Raw genomic sequence first — 14,434 nt, 5'->3', positions numbered from 1 at the left:
ATGTTCTTTTCGAAAAATAAAAATTACAGGAAAGGATGTTAACGGGTATAATAAAATAAGTCATGTTTCACAAACAAAAGGCACAATTTATTAAGTCAACACATTTACAACTTGAAATGTATCAATGTAGATGTCTACCATTAATGCAGTGTCTGTTTGATAACATACATAGCAGTGAAGTAATGTAATATTTTGTAGAAGAACACTTCAAAATAAAAGCAAGATGTCTATGGGGTCCTTCCTGTTATTCGCTGACTTCCTTGCACATTGTACACCAGAGATTTGACTGTATTTAGATATAGTCAAGTTGCACTTTGCTTTTCCCACCAGGTTTCCTATATTAATGCCCCAAACCAAATGCAAAAATTTGAGCCATTTAATTAACCATAAGTTTAGTTTTTTTTTAATTCAAGTTAAGGAACAAAGAAAAGTCTCCCAGCCACAAATGCGGTTCTGCGAAATAACAGATCTGTCATCTGAATTCTGTAAAGTCTACAGACAATCATAGATAAAAGGCCAGGGAATGTTATTACAGAGCAAAGGTTACTTTAATTAAAGCTTTAATTTAAACAAGATGAAAGTCATTCAATTACTTCAACTTTGTACCTTGCAATGTTACACCTCACCAATTTATGTTATGTTAGCATTTGTACGTCACAGAAGTGTCTCATAGGACCATCAAGAAGTTTTTTCACACAAATATGAATTACCAGCATCACTAAGCAGATTATCATTACTTCAAAGCGAAATTGCACCAACTGACATGTAAGCAGCAGATATTGTTCAGAATGCTGTCAACAAAAAGCACATATAAACATTTTAAATGAGCCTAAAGATGCAAGAGAGCCCAAATTGTCCTGTGGTGTGATGAGCACAGGGTTCAGAGGTCAGAAGCTCATGAGGAGGTCACGCTCCTGCATGCTGGTAAGGAAAGACTTCCCAAAAACGAAAGAGTGAAGGCCTGCCCGCAGCTTCTCCGCCATCGCCATGATGATATTCAAGTCCCCTTCCACCGTTAAGTCTAAATCAGTCTTCAGATTGCGCAGAGATTTGAAAGGTTTCTTCCCCTTCTGCCTGTAATCATCAATAATAATCAATATTACCTGGATATCTACCTGGATATACAGTAAACAACATAATCATGACCTACACTCCCCGCTCCCCTTAGTTACTGTTTCTAATGATGCCAACAATTTTTTACCAGTGCATACTCTGCTGTTGACAAACATGGACATGCAATCGTACTTTGTGAATGACCTCAGGAATTATTATACACTCCTGAATCAAACTTGAATTTAAAATACAGACAGCAGAAAGGTTTCAGGTATGCCAGTGAAGGGGTATTGTAACGTATGGAAGCTTGCATAATGAATTTTATCATGTTTAACTAAAAGAGTGCACATTTTTTTCGTTTGAATTGAAATAAGCAACACAGATCAGAAAAATTAGCTAAATATTTTGATACTTATTGATAAAATTAATCACAATATTCATTATAGCGACTGCTTAAATAAAACTGACCAAAAATGTTAAATTATGCTATAAATCTTAGCTTACACTACCAATAAAAAATTTGTGGACAGTACGATTTTTTTTTACGGAATGAAACTTTTATCCAGCAAGGAGCATTACATTGATTAAATGTTTCTTTAGCAGCAAATATAAAATGTATTCAAATAGAAAGACAATATTACAATTTTAATTATTTTAAACTGTAATAACATTTCACAATATTACTGTTTTTACTGTATTTTTTAACAAATATATGCAGCCAGCCCAAAACCCCTTAAATGGTAGTGTATATCATCCACCTTTGCATGATACTACAAAGATTGTGTTTAATTAATTAATGGCAGAAGGTCTGGACTCCAAGAGGACATCTGACTGAGATGTAAAGCAACCTATCACAGCTTGTTTTGTTCAGCATCATGTTTAGGGGAACGGAAATTTAAAGTCGATGACCCTATAATAACAGACCAGCGTGCAATTCACTCAAGAACACTGTACAAGTTTACTGCAACAATGGCATAACTACGTTGCTGTGAACTTCAAAAACTTTTGAAAATTCAGCGTTTAGTTGATCATAATAAGCATTTATTGTTACAGTTGTAAACGCGACGGCTATCTTTTTTTTACATAATGGGGTTCCCGACAGCTTTGTTTCCAGGTGGACCATTAAATAATAATAATAATAATTCATTACATTTATATAGCGCTTTTCTCGGCACTCAAAGCACTTTACATAGAAGGGGGGGGGGATCTCCTCAACCACCACCAATGTGCAGCATCCATCTGGATGATTAGACAGCAGACATACTGCACCAGCTTATTGGTGGAGAGGAGACAGAGTGATGAAGCCAATGAGTATACAGTATATGGGGATGATTAGGAGGCCATGATGGACAGAGGCCACTGGACAAATTTGGGATTTTTAATGACCACAGAGAGTCAGGACCTCGGCTTAACATGTCATCCGAAGGACGGTGCTTTTTGACAGTAGTGTCTCCGTCACTATACTGGGGCGTTAGGACCCACACACACCAGGCTCAACCCTGCTTAGCTTCAGTGGGCTACCAGTCTTGAGCTACAGGGTGATATGGCTGCTGGCCATATTAATGGCCATGTTAAAGAACGCAACATGCAAGTCTCCCAGAAATTCTGGAGAACTCAGCCAATCAGAAGACAACTTCAAAACTCCCGAAGCGTTTCCCATATTTTGCGCCATGTGCATCAGACTTTCAGCCAAATGTCCATGGGCATAACATTTAAGGCTGAGACTAAAGTGGTTGGTGAAGTTGTGAGCTCAAAGCTGCTGTACTTACGTCTCATCCTCAATATATCGGAGCAGTGTCAGGGCCTTCCTGTGCAGCAGGAGAAGGAAGTGGGACAAATACACACTTCGCAGAGACAGACCTGGTTTCAACAGAAACACCTAGAAACCAACAAAGAAGCATTCACACACACGTTATCAAGGCCAAAGTGGAGGAAGAAAGGGAGTCAAAAAGGAGTCACAGCAGGCTTACCTCATCTATGAAGGACTTCACAAGTATGTCTTTGTGCATCACGTCCTGAAATATATTCCTAAGAAAAGCCATTAAAGATTAGTTAGCGATTCAGAGGGTTCAAGAAGCCTCTTACTGTATATCCTCTTAAGAAACTATAAGAGCTGCTTTTAATTCTCTAAAATAAGGTTCAGAAGCTGACTACTTGACATGTGATTATATCATATCGAGCGAATGATATGGTGAGTGTCCTCAAATATTATTACAATTTAAAATAACTGCTTTCAAATTTAATGTATTTTAAAATGTAATTTATTCCTGTGATGCAAAGCTGAATTTTTGAATATTTTAACAGGTCCTCTGTGTTTTAATGACATTTATTTTGGTGGACCTCTGGAATACCTGATTCTGATTGGTCAGTCGCTACATTCTGAGGATTCTCAAATATTTTGTGTACACTGACCGCTGAACTATGTAATTGACTTTTGTCCCTGCCATCCAACACTGTGCAAGTTGATGTATCTTGTATCTCTCTGTGATCTCTATCCTCTCACATTTAATATCTTTATTAATTTAAGAAGTGGTATAATAAGCAGAAAAAAAAAACACAAAACATGATTTACTTTGTAATAATAACCAACTGACTGATTATCCCTTACATATATATATTTTTTAATTCTGTGTATTTGAATAGAAGACCACGAGAGCTTGTTATCCTGACAGTAAGAAACAGCCAATCATAATACAGCTCCCAGACTAAGAAGGTATGTAGGGCTCATACAAATCTGGGGTGTAGGAGTCCTGGGCATTGATGAGGTTGTCTGAACTGATGTCATCCTCGCTGGCGGCCCTCCAAAGGGCACTGAGCTCAGAGCGCATGTAGCGCCGCTGATGATACGTGTGCTCGTGGCAGGGTGGCATCTGCTTCACCGTGTTAATGTCCACGTCGATGTGGGTGGTGGGGTACGGGGAGTACAGAACCTGCCGGTAGGGTAACACAAAGCTGCCAGTGGAGTCCTGGGAAAGAGAAGAGTCCTTGATGATTATGGGTAGTAATGGGCAGCAGTTATAAGTTTCCCATGGAGGGATGCTGTGGATACCTTAAGAAGGCCCTGAACAAAGAGGCCTGTGTCATATTTAAACGAGCCATCGGGGTGACAGAGTCGAGAGCACTTTCTCTCCGCAGGAGTGAGGAAGAGGCACAGCGTGAGCACTATCTACAAAAGGAAACATCATTATTTGGCTTACATACTAAGGTGTGAATGTAGAGAAATATCTATGCAGGAATGTGTACCTTATTGACTTTCTCAGGATTGCTGCCAACCACCATGGAGCAGCCACAGGTCTGAAGATGAGAGCTGATAGCCCTTTGATAGAGAAAGATGACAAACCTTACTAGACTCAATTCAGATCATTGACTTCTACTAAAGATGTAATATGTCTTACTTGTGCAAAAAGTCTTCATGACAGCTGTCTCCAATATCATCATCGTTGAGCACAGTGTCCTTTAGCTGTAACAAGGAAAAGTATTTCTTTATATGGTTCAGTGAGAGTGAGAGAGAAAAACATTCAATTTTTCAAAACTGTCCTAAAAAGATCAAATGTATTTGCTACTGAGTGAGGATGGTTATGCATCTTTCACCCTTAGAAACCAATCAGTGTTTTTGTTTACACGTACGATGGCATTTTTAAATGATAAATAATACAGTATATATTTAATGAACAAAATATATTTATAAGTATTTACAATGTTCATTAATTGATTAATGACATGACACTAATGCTTTTATTCAGGATTTATATCAGTATTCAAAACACAATTCACACATACAATGACTTGAATACACACTTCTATGATGAACATGTTCATTTTTTTTGGGCAGGGGACACAAAGTCAAAAATTCAGGGTAATACAACTGTCTTGATATTTTAATGAGGAAAAAAGCCTCATTAATACTGATAATACTCAATTATTTTATTGCACTAGTAATTAATTTTTATTAACATTTTATTTTATTTGCATTATTCTATTTTTTAAATATGGGAGAAGAGTTTGCCTCACATCCCAATCTCCTTCAGTTCTCATCACTATCTGTCTAAACTAAATTCTCACAGTGAACAAAAAACTTACAAAAGCCTCTAAAAAATGTCAAAATACTCACATCCACCTCCTCTGGTACGCTGTGTTTCTTCATGGAAGTGAGAAGCTCCATTATGGGAACAATCTCAGATGACAACATAGAGATTATGTTGTAACCCTACAAGATAAAACACACACATACACACAAATAAGCATTACAAAAACAAACAATCAACAGCTGGATTCAAGTACAATTTAAGTACACAACTCGAAGCAAAAACCTTCTGCATGCAGATGCGTCCCTTGCGGATAATGTGTTTGAGTCTCTCCACACACACGCTGTGCAGTGGCAGGTAGAAACTGAGCTCTGACTGCGGCAAGATGATTGACAGAGCGCAAGTGTTCTTATCACCCTTGAGTTCTCCGTCAAAAATCAGTGAGACGATGATGACTCCCTTTTCCGCCAAGACGAAGAATTTCACATCCACTGCGCCGCTCTCCGCATTTCGCAAAATCTCGCCGTTCAGCGTGTGATTGGCCAGAAACGTGACCTCTCCATCACTGAGCAGCGACAACCCCTGACCTTTGGGGGCCCAGATGTGGCGTACACGAGGTCCCAGGATGTTGTCCCAGTAAGCGAAGGTCGCAGCCAACATGGGACACCAGTCCTCAACCAGCACTTCAGTCTTAGCCACAGCTGGAGACTGCGGGGGACAGGCTGCGGACATGACGGCCACTCAAGCTGACCTTTACAGTCACACTACTGTCAGTCTCACAATGCAGAAGTCAGTGGTGACAAACAGACTGTAACATCCCTCTGCTGTTGCATTGCCCTCGTGCAATCTGTTTGAGAGGAAGAGAAAATACAGTGGACTAGAAAGTGAAAACAGTGGCATGACAAGTAAACCAGGCCAGGCCAGTATAACATTATAAAATTGCATTGTTGACTTCTAACCTAGACACATTTTGGCTGAAAAATATCATTTTCTTTTAAAGAAAAAAAAGCACACACACAAGCTTTTGACCTCAGGGTATGTCAAAATATCAAAACAATTTAGAGCTGCTATAGAGCTTAATGTAACGTTACTGTATGTCAACACCGCAGTCTGTTGTCAACACACATCAAGCTAATGTTAATCACTACACCGCAAACTTCCATCTATCAAATTTATCTGCGTTAGCTTGAATTATCGTAATGAATATATATATATATATTGTCGCCAATATGTTACACATACAGAATCTTACCCGTTTTAGCTCAAAACAACAACACATTCGTCCTCCCTTTCCCGGCTGTTCTCTGCTGTCATTGGCAGAAGGCTGCGAAGAAGCGCGTTGCTGAAGCGCTGGGCACAACAGCGCCCTCTGGCGGGTCAACGAGTAATTTGATTACCCGAGACCGGGGGGGGAATTCAATTACCTTGCGAGTTGTTTTGTCAAACCATCACTTTAGGCTGTGATCTGTATTGAGGAAGATACCGCTGTTGTATTATAGTATCGAACTGCGTTGTACATTATATTGCTATTATATTAAATTATTGTTGTTTTTTGTCTACCATGCCCTGACACCACAGCTAAATCGGGGTTGTATTGCTTTACACTTCAGTGTTATTTAATATTGTAGGGGCGTCGCTGGAAAATAGCCATTTTTTTTGCTGTGTCCCATTTAATTGTTATTGATAAATCTTTGTCTGACGTGGAAGATTAACGTATTATTAACGAACTGAGGATCATTTGACATCATATCCGTACTTTCTGTCGGCTGTCAGAACCAACCAACCCAATTTGCAAATTAATCTTTCGGTGCTATTTAAGTGTTAGTAAATCGGTTCGCCATTTAGTCTGAATCAATCTTCACCAACGGACTGAATCATTTGGATCACTTTCACATTCCCTGTCAAAGTAACGTTACGATATTGTTATAACAACACGGAGAAAATAGAGCGCCAGATGAAGTGGATTTTCACCTAGCCACAGTCCACTGAAACAAACCTGAAAATGCTATCGTTTGCCAGTGAGGATCGTTTTTATCACTGCAGGTAGACATTTTCCCAACCAAAAGGGTATTAAAACGCTATCCCTCCTGGTTTCACATACAAGGCTTAAGTCTAGTCCTAGACTTACATGCATGTTTGAGTTTTAACTGAAAGCAACTTGCATTGACATATTTAAAATATGTCACTTAGAAAAAAACATTGCCATTGTTTTGTGTCTACTTAAATGTCCTAATTAAACTAAGGCCTAGTCCTGGCTTAATCTAAGCGCTAGCTGTCTGTGAAATCGGGCATATGTTTGAGTGCAAGAAAACTAAACTACATAAGCATTTTTTAAAGATATATCAAGGCACATGAATGTAACTAAAGTTATATGATATAATTTACACTGGTAGGCTACTAGCACAACAGGCTACGTTTTTAAAGGCATAATCTGAGGCAAAATATTGCTAAAAACAAATATAGATAGATAGTATCCATTTATTTTTCATGGGTCAAATAGAAGTTGATGTAAATGTTAGGTTGTAAAACAGTTATGCAGATAAAAAATTTAATGGGAAAAAAATCATCTGTAGCCTAGCCCATATTTCAATTCTCAAAATTAGAGATGAAACGTCCCTTGTGGTCACTCTACACTAGTGGTTCTCAACGGGGGCGTTCAGAGAACAACGGGGGGCGTTGGAAGCAAGATTTTTGAAAGGGGGGCGTTCACGTGTTAATGGGGGGCGTTCACAAATTTTAAAATTTTTTCATTTTAAGCATTTAGTAGTTGTAATAAACACTGTAAGTGGGCTATTTAAAAAGCGTTAGGACTATGTTTTTGTTAAATTATGTTGTAAAACATGCGCATTGCGCAGAGTGTGATATCATATTGTGCGCATCTATGGTGCGCGTGAAAGAATACCTCAGCAGCGCTAAAAAAAAAAAAAAAAAACATTCGTCCGCACCCGCTCTGACCGCAAGTCCACCGTCAGTGTAGTAGGTAGGCACTAGGCATGTTTTTTGTGTTCATTTCTATTGCATTACGATTGAAAGCAGTATCAATAATGTAAAAAACATGATGTGCAGTCAAGTTGTGTATATGCTGTGAGTGTTCTCACTGCGCGCGCTTGTTGTGATTCGAGGAGTTATGACGAGTTGTATTTTGACGACTTGATATTATTTCTTATTCAAAAGTTTAGAATGCCTAACATTCTAAAATCTTCCAGTTTTATGCGACATGTAGCCTATCGTTACTTTTGCAACGACTCTATTATTTTTCCAGTCATAGACCAGCGCTCAAGCACTGACTAGAATCCAGCGCTGATAAGAATCAGCATTCACGAGCTCAAAAATGTGTTTGGCGCTGACAACAATCCGGTGGTGCTGAGAATCCAGCACTTACAGTACTAGAATCAAAGGTATGGAAAGTTGACAAGCCATTAAAAAGTATTGACTTAAGAAACACATATTTTTTCAAATATTTTAAATAAATCATGTTCCCATTCACTCTGGCGACGAATTTTAAAATTAATTTAACTGTATTCTATTTATAAGGTAAAACTTTTACATTTTTAGGCATTAACTAATTCAAATCCCAAATGCCAAAATGTTTTCTTTGTTCACCAAGTAATTTACTGGTCAGGCATTATTAACTCACAGTAAGGAGAAAATAACAATTTGATGGATAATTTAAATATATTCTGCAATCACATTTTAGTAATGTATTCATTCCGCCATCACATCTGAGCAGGAAACACTGCTTGGGTAGTTTCAAGATATACAAATAATTAATAATACAATAATAATGTAATTGTTCATATGTGTTTATTCTTGTTAGAAGATTTTTTTTACTGATTATGAACACAAATTAATCACAACAAACCAAATTAATTGTAATTGTATTAATTATACCAGAAAACAAAACAAGAAAGAAAACAAGCTGATACCATGGTATTTTAGGCCTACAATTCTAACATAATTTTTCATGAAAAATCAAGATTTTATTTATTTATTTTTCGAAAGTAAGGTTAATGTAAGCAGCTTCTTGCAATACTCTTCTAAATGCGTAATAAAACCTAAGTGCAAACATTACCACTTTAATGATCGTCCTTTATTTTTCAGTGCATTTGTTTTACAATATATGGCTATTACTGTCATGGGATTAATTTTATAACTATTATTATGTAGTAGTGTAATGTAGACAGACACAACTAAAAGAGGTTTAAATTTTTCTTTGTACACTGAATATGGGTTGGCACTTTTAATTTTGAACTCTCAAAGTGCACCAGATTGATGAATTTAACATTAAAATGCACAAAATTTTCTTACGGGGGGGCATGCCCCCGGACCCCCCTAGAAGGCCTGAGGTCCACTCACCACAGATTTACCAAAATCCTGTAAGAAATACTGGTATTGCTATGTCAATGCAATTTATAACTTTTTTGGGGGGGGGGATGAATCACTGTTGAGTATAGTTCAGTTGTATTAACAAAAGACAATTTTGCACTTATTTCATCTATTAACTCTCACTCATTCCTGCTCGCTCAGTAGTTTGGGGGTGGGGGGCGTTCAGGGACCTGGATATTGGATAGGGGGCGCTGGCCCAAAAAAGGTTGAGAACCACTGCTCTACACTGAATCGCCCAAATCGCATAGGCTACTGTCTGAGTAGGTAGTACCCACTAGGTACAACTTTTGAATTTGAACTTCCGACCATTAAAAAAAAGTATGTTCTATGAGTATGAATGAAATTCAATGGGTGCTTCTCAATACTCAAATTGATGTTTCTTCACTTCTCCAGCATGTGATCCAGAGACCGATCAAATTCACCCATCTTGAAGGACATCTCAATTATCTAATTGCACCAGGAGGAGTTAGGAAGCTTCCTGAGGAGTCATGAGCGAGGATACACAGTTGTATCCTTCCCTCGCATCCTAAGGGGTGGAGCTAAGACGAAAAAAATTGAGAAGCACCCAATTCTGTGTCACATTTGTCAGTCGCATACGTCATCAAGGATGTCTTATTTCAGAAAAGTAACCATTATAAAATTGACCCGTTATTAGCTGTAAAGCATAAATTGTTGTAATTTCCTTATGACTTTGGAATGATGGAATAATGGTTAATTTACTGAAATGAGGCAGCATCTATTATGTATGCAGCCGACAAATGCAACCTCCGGGTGACACAGCCTTCGAAATGATACACATCTTCAGACTATATCCGCCATGTACTGTCACCTGACCTACCAGCTTCACTGCCATTCATAAATCCTCTCCAGTGGCCTCATAGGATAGTAAAGTGTCCTGCAAATGCGCACTTTAGAATCTCGTCGGAAGTATTAGGTCATCCGGAGACTCTTCGCCTACTGTTTTTCGAATACTATGCATTCGGACGCACTACTCTGTTGGCATACTGTTTTTTGCATGCTATATAGTAGGGAGGTATTCGATTTCGGACATAGCTTTAGACATCTGCAGTATTGTCCTCACTCTTAACCTTCTGATTGGCACCTCATCCTTCTACCTCTTGGTGTGTAATACACATTGACCACATCCAACCTTGCTGAACTGTTCCACTGATCTCAATTTGGTGGTTAAATACACCACTTGACCCTTGCCACCTCAAACCACTGTTGTTAGGTGATATATATTGTGCTCTCAGTTTTCCATTACAATGCCACAAACCTCGTTGACTTATTGTGATGGCATAGAGAGAGAGAGACAGAGAGAGAGAGAGAGAGAGAGAGAGACAGAGGCATTTCAGGTTGCCATGGCAACAATAGTGCGAAGCAGCGTTAGCAACACTTTTAGGCGGCGCCTAGCAACCGTATCCATGCATCCAAAGGCCAGGTTACAAGACGGCATGGGAAGGAAATTATTTGTGCAGGCTTTTGTTAGAGCTGTTGCCTTCTGCTTGATTTGCTTGACTACAGAATGTGCTAGAAATATAACAACACATTATTTGCAGTTCAGTACGGATGTGTGTGCGGCTTTGGTATTAGCATGATGAGAAACTGATTATGAGTGAGTCTTGTGTGTGTGTGTGTGTGTGTGTGTGTGTGTGTGTGTGTGTGTGTGTGTGTGTGTGTGTGTGTATCTGTTTCTATATGAAACCTTAATGCTCACACGCTCTTCACTGATTAGGGCTCACTGTGCTGATTAGCAGTTGTCATGTCTGCTCTTTACAGAGTCATTACATCTGCCAGAGTGATTTCCTTCCACCCCGTTCCTCATCCCATCATTCTGTGGTGTGGAAGAGTGGAGATGCATGGCTTCTGCTCGCCCCAGCCCCTCGCGGATGGTAATGGGTTATTTTTTTTTTAGAACGGTCTTGCTAATGCCATGGGTAATAAAAAAATCTCAAATTCAACATATCGTGTCAGCATGCCAATGCTCAAATCGAGCATGCCTTCAGTGGCAAAAAAAAAAAGTCTGAACTGAAGAACAAACCTGGCAAACAAACACACAGGGATGGTTGTGTTTTGTGATGGTGCAACTGAAGCCACTTTAAAATAAGCGAAGCTCAAAGATTTATGACTTGGGTTCAGCCGGTGACGTTGTTCCCCTTTATTTCTTATTTTGCTTATTTGGCAGGCAGATAGGCAGCACTGGCAAACCTTTAGTCTAAACTCATCCTATTTCACCATCAGTCACAGTGAAATATGTGGGGGAGATGAACCCCATCTTGGTAATCATTAGCCAACATCAATTTTCCACTGACGCTAATCCACAGGGTAAAGACTTTAAAGTGTTTTGGGTGGAGCTTTTTCCCCTAAAAATCAGGACCTTGTGGAAATATTGATTACCTGTCATTTAGCCGATGCTTTTTATCTGAAGTGATTTACTGTACACTAACAGCAGTGTACAGCCTCCCTGGAGCTTAACTGCTGATCATGGACTGTTCACACCGCGGCAGGGGTTCCCAAACCTTTTCGAGCTAAGAACCACCTAGAGAGTTATAATTAATCTCAAGAACCACCAGAAATGTTTTAGAATGAATATGAGAGGGAAATTGTCATAAGGATAATGGTAAACTATAAAAATGGGGATCCACAAAGACATGATTATGAGCTATACAGATATTTTTTGCTTTTTTTGTGGCACATTATGCAAAAGCAGCAAAAAACGGCTTTAGTGAAGTGATTCATTGAAACTCGTTGAGTAGGTGAGTCAATTGTTCATTTAATAGCTGCTCTGATGGATTTGTTCATTCAATGAAGGATTTGTCAGACTAATTCAAATTTTTAACTCATGAGATTGTGAGTCATATGGAACGATTCGTTAAAATAAGAGTCATCCTTTTGTGAATTGGACTGTGGCACTGTGGCTGATTCTGAAATCGCCCCTATACCCTCAAATAGGGCACTATTTGAGGGGACAGCCATTTGTAGTGGTTTCCGAAACCATTGTGGATGTTATCGAGTGCACTCATTCTATCCCACATTGCACAGCAATAACGAGTGTACAACCGATCTTAACCGCTCTCCGAATTTGCTCACTCGTTTACATTCACAACATTCATGTGAACTGTATTAGTGGACTAAAGTAGGGAATTAGTGATGGAGGGTTTAGGGGGTGATTTTGGATTCAGACTGTGTTTTTGTTATTCGCTTGTTAAGAGGTGGCCACATACACTTTTCATTCCACTGTTTGACTTTGATTCATTTGCATGCAAATGCAGGAGACAGGAAATGCAAGCTCATCCAAATTTTGCTGCTTTCCAAAGTTCAATTTTGGTGAACTCTGCCCGGCAAATTTGTGACCAACAGAGGAATGACACATCACGTCGTGACCTCTCAGTTAGAATTAAAAGAACACAAAAGATCTGAAGGATTGCAGTGTTGCAGTAAACTGGAGTAGATTAAATATTTTTACATTTTGGATGAATAAAATGTAGAATTAGGTTTTTTAAAAAGACGTTGCAGTGTCCGTAGAAATTTGCATGCTCAAATTGCTTAAATTGCGACACGTGTCACAATTTCCAGGTCCCAATGCTCTGTTAGATCTCAAAAGTAGTACTACTTAATTCAAGAATGATTAGTGTTGGTAATATTTGATTTCATTGGTAATTCTCTTCTTTACTGATGTCCTGAAGTCCTTCTAATATGTTTGTCTCTTGGGTCGCAGACAGTTCCCCTGGTCCATCTTAAAGCAAGACTTTATGCATCAGTTCCTGATCCTTTAATGTGTCCCTGAGGAAGACTCATTCACATTGAAAAGTGGTATTTTCACCTCAAACGCGTCCAGACAGAACACTGCAAGGTCAAGCACTCGCCACAGAACACTAGTCATATGATGATGATGATGCACACGCTGACACACTCATTTTGTTTCAATGAGTGAGTCATAGACGTGGACATGATTAGTTCAGGTATATTTAGATGCTTTTGATTGTGCAACAAAACAAGCTCACCTCGTAAGGACAAGCATACCTTCAGGGTACTTTAAGGTACTGGTAGTGTAGAGGTTATTGGTTCATCCTGCAGTTTCTTTAATACAGCTGGACCATTTTTGGCACCAAATACAAAAAGTAGTAACCTGAAGCACATTGCCTTGATGAAAAACTCTGTGCACTTTTGTGTAACACAATCAGTCTAAAGCAGTTTAAGTGGAGGAAAGACTTTAAAATAGTAATCTGTTTGAATAGGCTAAATTTAATTCAGTGCAGTGCTTATATCAAATACAATTTTAAGCCATCCGCCTTTCCTTTTTTAAATTGAGTTAAGATAGAGTCAGGAAGGAATATAGTTTAAATATAGCTTCAAGTTGCAATATACAAGGTCCAACGTGCACAGCAAGAAGTAGGTAATTAAATGCTTAGACGTAACAGAACTGACATCAAGATTTGGAGTGAGGATTTTAAAGATGACACTACTAAAAACATTGTAGAACGTGACACTGTAGAGAAAATCGAACAAATACAGCCTGGGACTTTACGAATAATAAAAATAAAAAAAAACACATAAAAACCCTTAGCAAGAAAAGAGAAAAAATTAGTCCTCAGTATTCAGTATAACAAAAGAAAAATAATATGAATGCACTACAGATAATTACAGGCAGATGAGTGTCAGTTTCAACAACATTCCAATCAACCAATCATATTTAAGGGACAAGTTTACAGTTTATGTCAAGTTTAGGCTTACAACCAGGGTTAGGACCTTTTACATCAGTGTTATTCATCTATCATTTCCCTCAGATTTTAGGGATAACTTATGGGTAGGGTTAGGTTTAGGAGTAGAGATATGGTTAGGATACAAATTTTGGACAGGAATGTCCAAATAGGTTGACCCAGGAACACATCTAACTCAGCAAAATCAGGACGTGCGAAAATTCGAAATGCTCCTGCCTGACCAATTTAGATTAACTGTATTAAGTAAAA

At 38.6% G+C, this 14,434-nt stretch overlaps 1 protein-coding gene across 1 annotated transcript; it reads right to left on the bottom strand.

The window, feature by feature from the left end:
• Nucleotides 1-65: 65 nt before the first annotated feature.
• Nucleotides 66-6,412, bottom strand: c9orf72 (C9orf72-SMCR8 complex subunit). Its single transcript, XM_081350346.1, has 10 exons — nt 6,331-6,412; nt 5,364-5,925; nt 5,165-5,260; nt 4,449-4,513; nt 4,297-4,369; nt 4,103-4,219; nt 3,784-4,019; nt 3,024-3,081; nt 2,823-2,932; nt 66-1,074 (listed from the first exon to the last, which is right to left on the bottom strand). The coding sequence occupies exons 2-10, from the start codon at nt 5,808-5,810 to the stop codon at nt 888-890; spliced, it is 1,389 nt and encodes a 462-aa protein (XP_081206472.1). The 5' UTR covers nt 5,811-5,925; nt 6,331-6,412; the 3' UTR covers nt 66-887.
• Between the last annotated feature and the right edge of the window lie 8,022 nt (nt 6,413-14,434).

This window comes from Scardinius erythrophthalmus, assembly GCF_964197995.2.
Source record: "Scardinius erythrophthalmus genome assembly, chromosome: 21".
NCBI lineage: Eukaryota > Metazoa > Chordata > Actinopteri > Cypriniformes > Leuciscidae > Scardinius > Scardinius erythrophthalmus.
Note: the sequence above shows the minus strand (reverse complement) of the source record. Positions and strands in the feature narration are given on the sequence as shown.